The sequence below is a fragment of the Ambystoma mexicanum genome, chromosome 10, assembly GCF_040938575.1.
Source record: "Ambystoma mexicanum isolate Mex_15411 chromosome 10, UKY_AmexF1_1, whole genome shotgun sequence".
Lineage (NCBI taxonomy): Eukaryota > Metazoa > Chordata > Amphibia > Caudata > Ambystomatidae > Ambystoma > Ambystoma mexicanum.
In genome coordinates, this window is record NC_090932.1 from 890,302,266 (window position 1) to 890,315,100 (window position 12,835).

Sequence of the window (12,835 nt, forward strand, 5' to 3'; positions counted from 1 at the left end):
CCAGGGTTAGCTTTATTCAGTGGGATTGATAAACACCAGGGTTAGCTTTATTCAGTGGGATTGATAAACACCAGGGTTAGCTTTATTCAGTGGGATTGATAAACACCAGGGTTAGCTTTATTCAGTGGGATTGATAAACACCAGGGTTAGCTTTATTGGCTTGTGATTATTTCTTTGCTAACATTGGATTAGGTTTTCTTCATTCAGGTCTTGAAAAGGGGTGTGTTGCCTGAAACCCCCTCTTAACTTCAAGTTTTGTTAAAAACACACTTTAAAAAAAAAAGCTGAGAATCATGGGTATTAAATACTCAATTGAAGATGTGCTTTGGACTTTTTTTCATTTGTGTGTGAAATCCCGAATGAATTGGGCATATAAGTGAAGTTTGATTCACAGAATACAAAGGCGTGGGTTTGCAATCAGTCTCATTACAATGAATTCTTTCCAATTGTATGGACCTCCTGATCAATGCACAGGACACTAACTCTGCATTCCGCCCCAAACCTATCGCGATCAGCAGTGAGACATATGCATTACACTCACTGCCCTTCGGGGAAATCACTTTGCGGTTGTCTCAGTCACTTGTTCATTTCATTTTCGATAAATAAATACAAATACAAGGCACAGTAATATAGTCACTTTCAATTAAGAGAAATGTGCAGTCCTTGGCAGGCCAACTTTGCCAACATTGTGAAAAATGTACCAATAAAGAAATTGCACATTTCGAATGGCTAGTAGGATTCAGGGATTCATAGCTCTATCATCTACCACCGTCCTACCACTCGATGCGCTCTTCAGCTTTTTAGCCTGGTGGTGTTTAGTCACTCTTTTGAAGGACTGAACGATGATAAAGATCATTTCGTCATCAGATGATGAGCTTTGATGGTGTTTTCAGTTTTATCTGCAAGATTATACAGATTCGGCCCTGATGACAGCGATTGTCTGAAATGCATTGTCTTCATTGCATGCGAATCTGTCTTCCTCATTGTGCACATTTATTGTATGTTAAATTACTAAATCATTGCATTAAGTCTGTAAAGGCCTGTTTCTATCACCCTCTGAAAAGGAGACGTGTCTCCTTTCTACTGTTATTATTTGTGGTTTACAGCCCACATGTGTTGATGTAGGCGGAGATTCTGCCCGTGAGCCAGTTCGCGCCTGATTTAGTAAAGAGTTGACACCGACAATATTGGCTGCCGCGTCTCATTGCCTGTGATCTCCATTACTACCGTGTGGTTTGAGTATTTTCTATAATTCAACAATTGCAACGAGGATTCTGCAAACGACGGGAGTAGCTTGAGCGTTACATCTTCACTTTAGGAGAAAGTGAAGCCTCTGGGCGCCCAAACCACTTTGTGCGGTGCACACCTATCTCACGCCTCACTCCAGCTCTTGCCTCAGAGTCGCACTGCGCCTCACCTCGCAGACGATGGAGGCGCCGTGCTGCATCTGGACAAACACACTGCCACGGAGGAAACAAACAGTAAATATACATTTTGCTGCCTCACGCACTCAGCAAGAAAAGCACATTTAAGGACACACACGCTCGGCGCGTATGATACGAGATTATTGCTTTGCTATGGCGAAAAATACGAGATCATCCAACAACAGCAGAGATACACTCATGAAGCTTTTCACACGTGCAAACACACGCGAGTGCTGCCAAACAAGCAGTTCAAAGGACTATCACATCCACCGGCCCTGAGACCACTTTTTAAGAGCCTAAACCTCCTGCTACATGCCTAGAAACCTCGACAGGCCACACAAGTCACTACCTACACATTTGCACAGCAGCACCGACACACAGTGGCCTATACACTGCACGGCCCAGAACAAGGAAATCTCTTGCGGCACATTTATTCCACAGCACAAGGTGAGTGCCTAATAGTCATTGGGACCCCGCCAACATGTCAGGAAATGAGGCAGATAGCAGCTCCTAAAGCCCTCAATCCAGCTCCACTCCCTGCACTCCCGCACTCAGGGAAGAGAGTGGTACTGACTCATTACAATTGCAGGCCATGCAACACTTTGACATCTCAGACACCAGTAGCATGGTGCCCAGATGGGCCATGTGGCTCAAAGAGTTGCACATATGCATTGATGTGACAGGGGTCTGAGAGGAACGCCATCTAAGGGGAATTCTAATGCACTTGCTTGGCCCGGTGGTAGGAGACATTGGGCCTGATTCACAGAAGCATTTTTTAATGGCACAATCCAATTGGAAATCACTCTGTGAACCAGGACCATTGTATTCAAAATGCCAGAAAACAATACCGACACATACCAAGGCGTAATTGGCTCACTGAATAATTATTTCGCACCTCTGAGAAACGTAGATTATGAGAGACACATCTTCCACACAACCTCCCAAGATAATGGCGAAAATATGGATAATTTTGTGATGAGACTAAGAAAACGTGCAAAATACTGTGACTTTGACCGATATTCAACAGAAGAAGCACTCAAGTCGCAGGCCATAGCAGGCTGTGAGTCTCCTAAATTCCGAAAGAAACTGCTGCAAAACAGCAGAACCTTGGACGGAATCCGCCAGCTAGTGAGAGCAGACTCTGCTCTATCATTACAAAGAGAATCACTTGGCAACATTAAAATTACGCAGTGTGCATCATCAGCAACCATGTGCCTCATTTGCATGCTGGAAAGTTCAGCAGAGCAGCAACAATGCTACAGATGTGGCTACAAGTTCTCATATGCCAGCCTGTGCCAAGCTACGATAAATGTGGGGGCGAGAACCATTTCCAATCTGTCTGCCAGAACAGTACATTCTTTCAATCAGCGGAAACTAGCAGCGACACCAGGTAACAAGATGGCCATCGCTCAAGGTGGGGCCGCAACCAAACACGTGGCGATCCCCCACCACCAGCAGATGCAGCTCGCACAGCGGATCACAAGAGTCATCATGCAAAGACAGACGTTGTGAAGACAGGGGGACTACTCCAGTTGCTACCGGAGCAGACAAGATTCGCAAAGACCGCCCCCATGACAGAAAATTTGATACTTGGAAGAATCCCCACGACAACGACGTGATTCACACTCATCCTCATCTATTGGAGATCGAAAAAGAGGGTATGTCCATGGCATTGGAAATAACACAGCTGCAGAATACAGCCCGACGTTATTGCTACAGATAAATGGCCAGAGCCATGAATTCCTAATCGACACGGGAGCTGCAGTGAACATCTTCTTGCACCCAGGATGATGGACATGATGCATCTGCTACACAGGGCCAAAGTATTCTCGAAATTGGACTTAAATAAGGGCTGTCACCAGCTGGAACTACATCCGTCCTCCAGATATATCACTATTTTCTCTACACACCTGGGACTTTTCAGGTACAAGAGACTTAGCGTTTTGGAGTATCTTCAGCTGTCGAAATATTTCAAAATGAAATCCATCAGGTCATCAAGCACATCCGAAATTGCTTAAACTACAGCGATGACATTTTGATTTTCGGCACCATGCAGGAAGCGCATGATGACACGCTAAGGAGAGTATGCATGGCCCTTAAGGATGCGCACCTCACACTTAATGCTGACAAGTGTGAGCTCAGCAAATCAACCTTAAAGTTTTTCGGACACATATTTTCAAGCAATGGCTTACAACTGGACCTTGAAAGAGTGCAAGCACTAGGGGAGGCTCCCAAACCCACCTCTGTGTCCGCAGTCCGATCCTTCCTCGGTGTGGTGAGCTACTGTACGTGCTACATTCAGGACTTTTCGTCAGTAAGCACGCCTCTCTGATTACTCATGGGAAAGGGCCAAGAATTCTACTGGTCAAATGAATGCGAGGAAGCCTTCCAAGAAATTAAGAAATGCATTGCTTCCTCAACCTGCATGGCGTATTACGACCCAGAACTCAACACAAAAGTGACTCTTGATGCTAGCCCTGTCGAGTTAGGATCAATCCTAGCACAAACAAAGCCAGGAGCCTCGCCCGATTCACTGAGGTGCATAGTAGCGCATGCAAGTTGCAGCATCTCAGCAACAGAGTGTGCATACTCCGAACCGGAGAAGGAGAGTTTGGCCTTTGTGTGGGCGTGAACAATACCATCTGTTCCTATATGGACGCCCATTCACTATCATCACTGACCATCAGGCTCTCACTACAATATATGGCAAGCCAACGGCCAAGATGCCTCCAAGAATTGCAAGGTGGGGACTCTGGCTGCAAGAATACTCATTTAAGATAATACACCACCCAGGGAAAGACAATAACCCAGTGGATTTATTATCCAAATACCCATTACCAGCTCACGATGAGCGACAATCCATCAAAGCAAACCAGTACGTAAACTATCTGAGAAGCAGCGCACTCCCCAAATCCATCACGAGTGCTCAACTGATAGAAGCCCTGAAGAAAGACAGCCTACTTCAGAAAATATAGGAAGGCCTGAGGTACGGCCTTTGGCATTTCAAAAACAACCATGGACAACCTCTGTCCTCAACCGAAGAGAGACACTTCCACACCTTTAGACTCATCAGACACACATTGTCTACGTCTCCTGAAGGACTCTTGCTTAAAGAGAACACAATCGTCATCCCTGCAAGCTTGCAGGAGCAAGTACTCGCACTAGCATACTCTGGACATAGGGGAATTGTCTCCAAGAAACGACATCTCAGAACCAAAGTGTGGTTCCCCCAGCTGGATGAAAGAGTGGAACAGCTCCTGGGACAGCGTATTGCTTGCAAGGCAGTCACCCCTCACACATTTCCAGAGCTTCTCAAGATGTCATCAATGGCGCTACAAGTGTCGGACGAAGTTGCAATCAACATGTTCGGCCCACTGGATAATGGCAAGTACCTACTCCTGATCAGTGATGAAATGTCCAGGTTGTCGGATGTGCACCTCATCCACTCCACCAGCGCCCAAGCAGTGATACCGGCATTAGACAAAATGTTTGCGGACTACGTGATTCCTTACATAGTAAAATCGAACAATGGTCCCCCTTTTAGCAGACAAGATTTTGCCATGTTCGCAGAGCATCTTGGCTTTCAACATCGCAAGATCACGCTGCTGTGGCCCCAAGCCAATGGAACCATGGAGAGATTCATAGGAAACCTGAAACGCACCCTCCAAGTCTGCTGAATTACCAAAGGATCATTTATGCAGGCAATCTGCACTTTACTAAGGGACTACATGAACACCCCGCACAGCTCAACAGGGATGTGTCCCTCGGCACTTATGTTTGGGCGTGTAGTTAAAACCACTCTGCCAGACAATTCCAACTGCACCTCCTCGGATGTACTCTTCCTTTCCTCTCCTTCCCCCAGAAGCTCATAGTATACCAAGCTCTGGTTCTCTCTACGTTGGACTATTTTAACAGCCTCTCTCTAAATCTACCTGTTTCTACTCTCCGCCCTCTGTAACTAATCCAGAAAAGGACTGCAAGACTTGTCCTTGGCCTCAAGCCCTGGGATCATATCTCTCCAGCTCTGAAATCTCTCCATTGGCTCCCAGTGGATGCAAGGACTAAATACAAAACCCTCTGCATTGCCCACAAGGCTTTCTGGGGCCTGGGTCCAAAATACCTTCAGCTATCCCTCTGCAATTACCTCCACTCTCAAGGTCTTCACTCCTCTACCTCTAACTTCCTCAGGGTCAGTCGTTTTTCAAAGAAACGAGCTGGGGGTAGATCTCTGTCTTCAGCTGGGGCCTCCCGCTGGAACAGCCTCCCTGCCACTCTAATACTTGAGGAGAACCATCTCTGGTTCCGGAAGCACCTCAAGGCCTTCCTTTTTGCTTCTGCCTTCGCTCCCCCTCTCCCCTGCTGATCTGTTCTCTCTTAGCACTGCGCACCTGGCCACCCTCTGCCCTCCGGGCCCAAGTACCTGCTCACCGTGCCACCCTCCTGCACTGCCTCCTGGCCACCCCTTGCACTGGGGTCTGTATCTGTGCCCATACAGCCTCCCTTTTTTCTTCTTGCACTTATCGACCTACCCTGTCTGCTGCCTTAAAGCCAACACTAGCCAATTGCTGGCTGCACTACCACTGTTTATTGCCTTTATTATTTATTTATTTATTATTATTTATCTCTTTCTCCTTTGCTGCACACTTTCCACCTCTCCCCCCTTCCATGCACTTTTCCCCTCCCCCTCTCCATGCACTTGCGCATTCTCAATGTCACTGGGCCTAGTAAAATCGTTGTTTCTGTTCTCCCCTGTTCCCTCTGAAACACTTGTGCACGAGCGTGATAGAAATAAAATATCAATATCAATATCAATGTGTCTCTACCCAACACGTATGCTGACACAGCACGAACAAAGGACAAGGAGAGCAAAGCAAGGATGAAGGAGTATGCCGACTTGCAGAGAAAAGCAAAAACCAGTCATTTCCAGATAGGAGACCAGGTGCTAGTAAGACAGACCCAAGACGCCAAAGACGTCCCTGCTTTCAAGCCCGAACCAATTAATGTAACACGTACAAAGGTCCATGATAACTGCAGCCAGTCCCAAGGGCACAGTGACACAGAACTCGTCATTCTTTCAAACTTTTGGAGGTGACAGAGACCAAGAAAATAGCTGTCTCAATGGAGGAGAGGACTCCTCTGACCTAGACTCTGAATACGGAGATGAAGACATGGATGCTAATGACAGTGCCAGTGACTGCACCACAAACAATATCCCACCTGCACAAAGCCCCTCCAGAAGAGTGGTGTGCAAGCCCTCAAGGTGGATTGAAGAAATGAACTAGTACATTTTCTCATGTTTTGTGTTAAGCAAGGAGGAGATGTAATGTCCTGTTTCTATCATCCTCTGACAAGGAGACGTGTCTCCTTTCTATTGTTATTATTTGTGGGTGACAGCGCACGTGTTGATGTAGGCGGGGCTTCCGCCCGTGCACCAGTTCGCACCTGATTTAGTAAAGTGTTGACACCGACAATTTTGGCTGCTGCGTCTCATTACCTCTGGTCTCCATTACTACCGTGTGGTTTGAAAGTGTTCTAGGATTCAACAAAGTCTATGCTATACTTGCTTTGATAATTATAATATCTGTGTTTACTATCTAGGTGCCACACCTAGATAGAATTGTGAATGGTAGCATTTGCCACACCTAGATGGAATTGTGAATAGTAGCATTGCCACACTGGGAGATAAAATCGTGAACATTCATTATATATTATGTCGTCAAGATCAATACTGAAAACGGAACTGTGAATGTCGGCATGTCCCACAATTGGATGGAATTGTGAATATCAGCATGTGCAACACATAGATGAAATCACAAACATTAGCCTGAGTCGCTTCTAGATAGAAATGCCCATCATAGCCTGAGTCGGTTCTTGATGGAAGTACGAATGTTAGCATGTCTCACACTTGGGTTGAGTTGTGAACATTAACCTGAATCGCGTCTAGATAGAAATGGAAATGTTATCACGCCCCACATGTGCATCACTGGGTACCCTGCTTTCCTGTTCCCCATGCTGTTGCTATATATCCTGTCGCCATAAACCCAGCCCCCTGTCTCTATGTGGCCGTGTGTCGCTGTGTTCCCTGCCATCCTGTTCACATGCCTGGTCTCCGGCGTTTTAAAATAACCATAATATCACATCACTACGCTTACTCTCCACTATACACCATCATACATCTAGAACACAAGTATAGCCCTGATTAATTCGGCCTAGCTGTTCACATACGAATATGATCCCATAAACACCTCATCACCCTAATAAAACACAGCTAGCCGAGCACATTCCGGCCTGGTTGCTCACATATGCAGCCAGAATCCAGTCTGGGTGTCCACCCACCAGACTGCATACATCCAACTGATATCTTCAGCACCACACCTTACGCTAGGATGCAGCTACCATCCAGCAATAACATAGGCTGCACACATATCTGGTGCACCCATGCACCCTATAACACTATCCCTCTCTACTGACGAGAACTACGGTTCACAAGGGCGTTCAACCTACCAGCGCTTTGAGGTCATACCAATGATATATAGAGCGCTATATAAATGCCAAGTAACATAACACTTCATAACATTTACTGGCCATTAGGAAGGTTATGGTCTAGATGACTATAAGGTAAGCACGCACCACCTAGAGACTCTCCCTTGGTTCATTAGTGCAGGATTCAGGGTGTGCCAGGCACATGCTTCTCAACCCAACCACCAACCTAACTAAGCAACAAAACAGGAGGGTGTACCAAGTTGTCAAGCCTTGTAAACAGAGCTGTCTCAAAGTACCAGAAAATGCTAGTGAGCAAAGAGCTGTGCAGCAACAGGAGGAACACCTCTGTGTAACTACCCTCTGCACCCTTTAGGCGGTGCTTTGTGCAATTCCTCTTTCACAGTATATAGCTGTTTATTCTACACCCACATAAATACATATTCAAATGCATTATGTCAGAAAGAACATAAAGTGACTACAAAAAGTGGGGCAGTCCAGAATAACCCAATCCTAGGCAAAAAAAACCACTTTGTACAGACCTGCTTAGTGGCTTTGTTTACTTGTTCCACCTTAAAATGGTTTGGGTGGTTGCTTTTGTCATTGAATGTTTGAATGGTATGTTTCAGGATTGGCTGGAGCTCTTCACTGTTGCTTGATATGGGTTTTGGACACCCAGGGCAGGATTCTTCTAGAGAAAACACAGGACCTCCAGTGAATATTAAACCATCAACTTTCAAGTCGCACATGTAATATCAGCTGGCCGACCTCTCCTCCCCTCTCTTCAGGCTATGAGGTGTATGTAAAATCATCTCACATCATTGGTGCAAACATTGGGTAATTCCTTGGAAAATGTGTTATCAATTAGTGAGAAGTCTCCTGCTGATCAAGGCCACTAGATTCTCTGCAGTGATGGTGTTCACCTGGTGAGCCCATGTGCTACTACAATAGCAGGTTACCCAAAGCATTGAAGATCCTTTTAGAATTTGGAATGCCCATTTTTTTCCACAAGTGCCAACTCTTTGCCTTCTCGCGTATGTAAGCAAATATAGGGTGCTCTTTAATGTGAGATCTGGTTTGTCACCTTTGGCAGTGGAGCTTTCAACTGGTTTACCTAACCAACTTCACCTTCGAAGAGTTAGTACTGCAGTAGATTGAGAATGGTGATAAGGTCCTACATGTTCCACAGAGCTCTCGGGTTTCCCCTTGTGATGCCTGAGAAGGCCATTCAGTCTTGTTTTATCTGAAATATGGGACTGTGTTGTTTTCTTTCTCATATTCAATTTAGGAAAATTACAAGTTCCAGAATTCCAAGAAAGAAAGGACTGGAAGGGCTTCTCAATCATGACAAGGGGAACCTTGAGAGTTCTGGTTCTTTCAAACATATCTCATCAAAGGCCTGCTTTGAGATTACAGATTTCTGTTTGAATAATGGATAGTGCCTTTCATTAACTTGATCGAAGCAATACAATTAACAAAGGGATAAAATTGAATCAAATACATAGGGTCTCATTACGAGGTATGCGGTAGAGGGATAAGGGGGCCGGTAGGGATGCCGGCCCCGTTATCCCTCTACCGCCCCATTACGAGTTCTCCTCAAACCAGGCGTCCCTAGAATGTCCTGCGAGGAGGCCAGGATGCTAACAACAGGCCCTTCATTAACGGGCCCATTGTTAGCATCATCCCCATTCCCATTGAGCCATATGGGGGCTCGAAAGGGAATGGGGATGTACCGGGTCTAGGTTCCCTGAATGGGGAAATACCGGGCCCTCCAAGGTCGGAATGGCCTGATATTTCCCCATTCAGGGAACCCGGTACCCAGTACCCGGTATGGAGGTAGCCATGCCACAAAAAGCGGCATGGTTACCTCCATCCTCGTAATGAGGCCCAAAGCCTGATACCACAGACATCCCAAACCAGGTACACATGGGTAGCTATGTGAGTTGCATATGCCCGTTGCCCTAACAAACATAAATTACATTTTTTGACAGAAACACACTATGAACAAGGGAGGGGCAAGGCCCTCCCCAGTCAACTATGAACGGGGGAGGGGCAAGGGGCCAGGCCCTCCCTGGTTAACTGCAATCAGAATCTTTTTACGAGAGATAGGAAGACCTTCAACGACACCATAGGGATCTCTTCTCTAATTGATAAAGAAACACCTCCCTAGGAGTGCCAATTGGCCTGAAAGCAGAAAAGGCATGTAACAGGGTTAACGGCCTGCAATGATAGCTCAGGAATTAAGTGCTTACCTCAGACATATGGCCATCCTGAGTGTCACAAGTTCAAAACCTGGCAGGGGCAACTCAGGCCTTCACCCATCTAAAATCGATACACTAGGTACCATTGAACTGGGTAATAATAACAGCTGTGAGCACTGCTCTGAGGACTGGGAGGAATCCAGCATGAAGAAACATCATTCATTACATTGCTATTATTAACTGGGGCCTCCTGGACATAATCCTACAGTGGCAGGCACAGTATATTTGATTAGAAATATGTGGTATAACCCGTTTACTGCGCATAGCATTACTGCACAGCTGAAAATGTCTCCGAAAATGTTACTAGTAAACTAAACGTTTACAACAGCAACCTAAGCAAAACCATTGCAGCGCACCTCAACGTTTTAAACGTTCTAAATACCACGCGGCTGGCCACAAATCCACTCACATCCTAGGCAACACACTTCGGCTAGTATTCAGGCCATCGAATGGACAGGCACCCTTACCACTATCTTATGAGACTGTGCCGCAAAACCTATCCAGGCTCACTGCCCACCACACAACTATCATAGCCAACCAAAATCAGTCAAGGCACCGCACTCCTCCTTCAAGAAATTACCCACAAACACATTGGACAAAGACCTCCGCTCACTGGTGCCCATTTCCAACCGACACACCTATGTTAATACTTTAAGCATTCTACTACACACTAATGCACACTGTCAATAACCATGTGCCACTGGAGCCAGGAGTCAACAGAGCAAAACCCTACACGCAATGGTAAATGCAAGTACTCACCGACAAGAAATGCACCATTCAGCAACAAGAAAATATCTGGCACAAATTCCATCAAAAACTGTGTCAACCCTGTGGCTGAATGTACTCTCCATCAAAGTATAGATAAGTGCAACACCATCAACACATTTATTGTTTCTGAAAATAGCACCAACCACACCAGAGACAGAGAGACCGGAATGCGGAATGTAGACGAGAGACTGCGAGAGAATGGGAATAAGGAATCTAGCCCAGTTAAATATGGAGGCATGATTTCAAGTGAAAAATCAAGTGAAAGGCTACGAACTAGAGGGAAGGATGTCTCATAAGAAGGTACTGCTAACTCAAACAGCGCCATTTTGAGAAAGGCAAGGAGGCTGAAACACGTGTCAGTAGTTGAGCATCTATATGGAATAAATACAGTTATTTTGAAGAAATTGAGAAGTGTTTTGAGAATTCTTTTTTGGTGTACGGCGCAACGCTGGGGTATATCACCTTTAGGATTTAATGTTATAAAGGTGTGGGTATCTCCCTTCTACTCCAAGGAGTACGACGTACAGACTGACAATACAGTAAACTCAACACTGTCACAAGAGGACAGTCATTATACCCAAAAGGAGAAGGATTCTTTTCCTTAGAATAAATTCACACCACAGACAGCCCACACGCTGACACTTAATGACTCAAAATGCACCAGTTCAGGACAATAACCCTGACTGGCATAGACATCATTCTCCCTGTCTCAATAGTAAAAACCATCACAGGGGAAGTACTCACATGGATCACTCAAACTACCAATACCTTCCTTCTCCAGTACACATAGGATGGATGTGACCCTGCGACTCCTCTAAAAGCCCGCAGATACCTTCCGTTACATCATGCAACTACCCTTAATTGGGAAATCAATCATAAATACGGTTGCCCGTCAACTACACAAGATTATCAGCACAAAATATATATGGGTACATCAGTTTCCCTTAATCCAAGATGCAGTGCACCCTTTTCGCTCCAATGCGGAATGTACAGCAATATCATACAAGACTTATTGCATTAACGTTTGATGTGACTAAGTTGAAGGATCTGGAAAATGTTGTTGGCTTTTTTTGGATTGGGCCTTTATATGGTTTTGTGGATTGTGGAGGGACTCAACAAACAAATAAACAACGTGCATTACAGCAATGTACACCATCTAAAGTCAGTGTTGATGCCCTCCAGAGGAAATATGGGTACACCTTCATACTTGTCCTGATCCAGCTTTCTACTACCCTATGGCACCATAGATCATAAGGCTGGCCCCAGAAATCGCATTGCTTGAACAGGGATCAACAACTTGGTTTGTCTTTTGTTCCCCTTCTATCGCAAGGGCAGAGATCAGCTTATCCAGATGGGCACCAACAGACCTAAAAGCTATCACATAACCTGTAAGGTGTCCTTCTTTCCCCAGACACCTTCAACCACTTCCTGGAACGATTGGGCGACCTCCTCACCAACCACAACATCAAGACCTACTAATGTGCTTGCAATGCAAACTCTCTCAAAAGGGCAGTGACAACCATCAACTAAAACACTGCCCCTCACTCGCCGGATCTGAGATGTTCAGAGCCAGCCTGAAACTACAACCCGCTTCCCCTTACTTGCTGATCTTTTTCCCTTTGGTACCAGTAAGTACCACACCTTGCTGTTGCCTGTGCCTATCTGCAAATGTACCTTCTTTGTAGGTAGCTATTCTCCTGCCAGCATGCTTCTGAATATTTCCCTCATCCTCCAACCGCTAACCGCCCTCTCCTTGACATTCACGGGGGGTGCTCCTTACACTCCGCCACATGGTCCACCTACTGGTTCTCCCCCCCTCTTCCCAACCTACCCTTATCCTCCTACCATCTTTTTGATGATTCTGTTGCTGCCCCACCTGCACCGACTCATTCCTCAACCCTC

At 45.8% G+C, this 12,835-nt stretch overlaps 1 protein-coding gene across 2 annotated transcripts in view; it reads right to left on the reverse strand.

The window, feature by feature from the left end:
- The window catches only part of LOC138493248 (uncharacterized), a 387,082-nt gene that overhangs the window by 209,969 nt on the left and 164,278 nt on the right, over nucleotides 1-12,835 (reverse strand). Inside the window, exon 7 of one of the 2 annotated variants that reach the window (XM_069620382.1) lies at nucleotides 8,447-8,592. In XM_069620382.1, coding sequence (XP_069476483.1) covers nucleotides 8,447-8,592 — 146 coding nt within the window. Of the gene's footprint in view, nucleotides 1-8,446; nucleotides 8,596-12,835 lie in introns of both variants that reach the window. The other variant, XM_069620381.1, reaches the window with a different exon arrangement.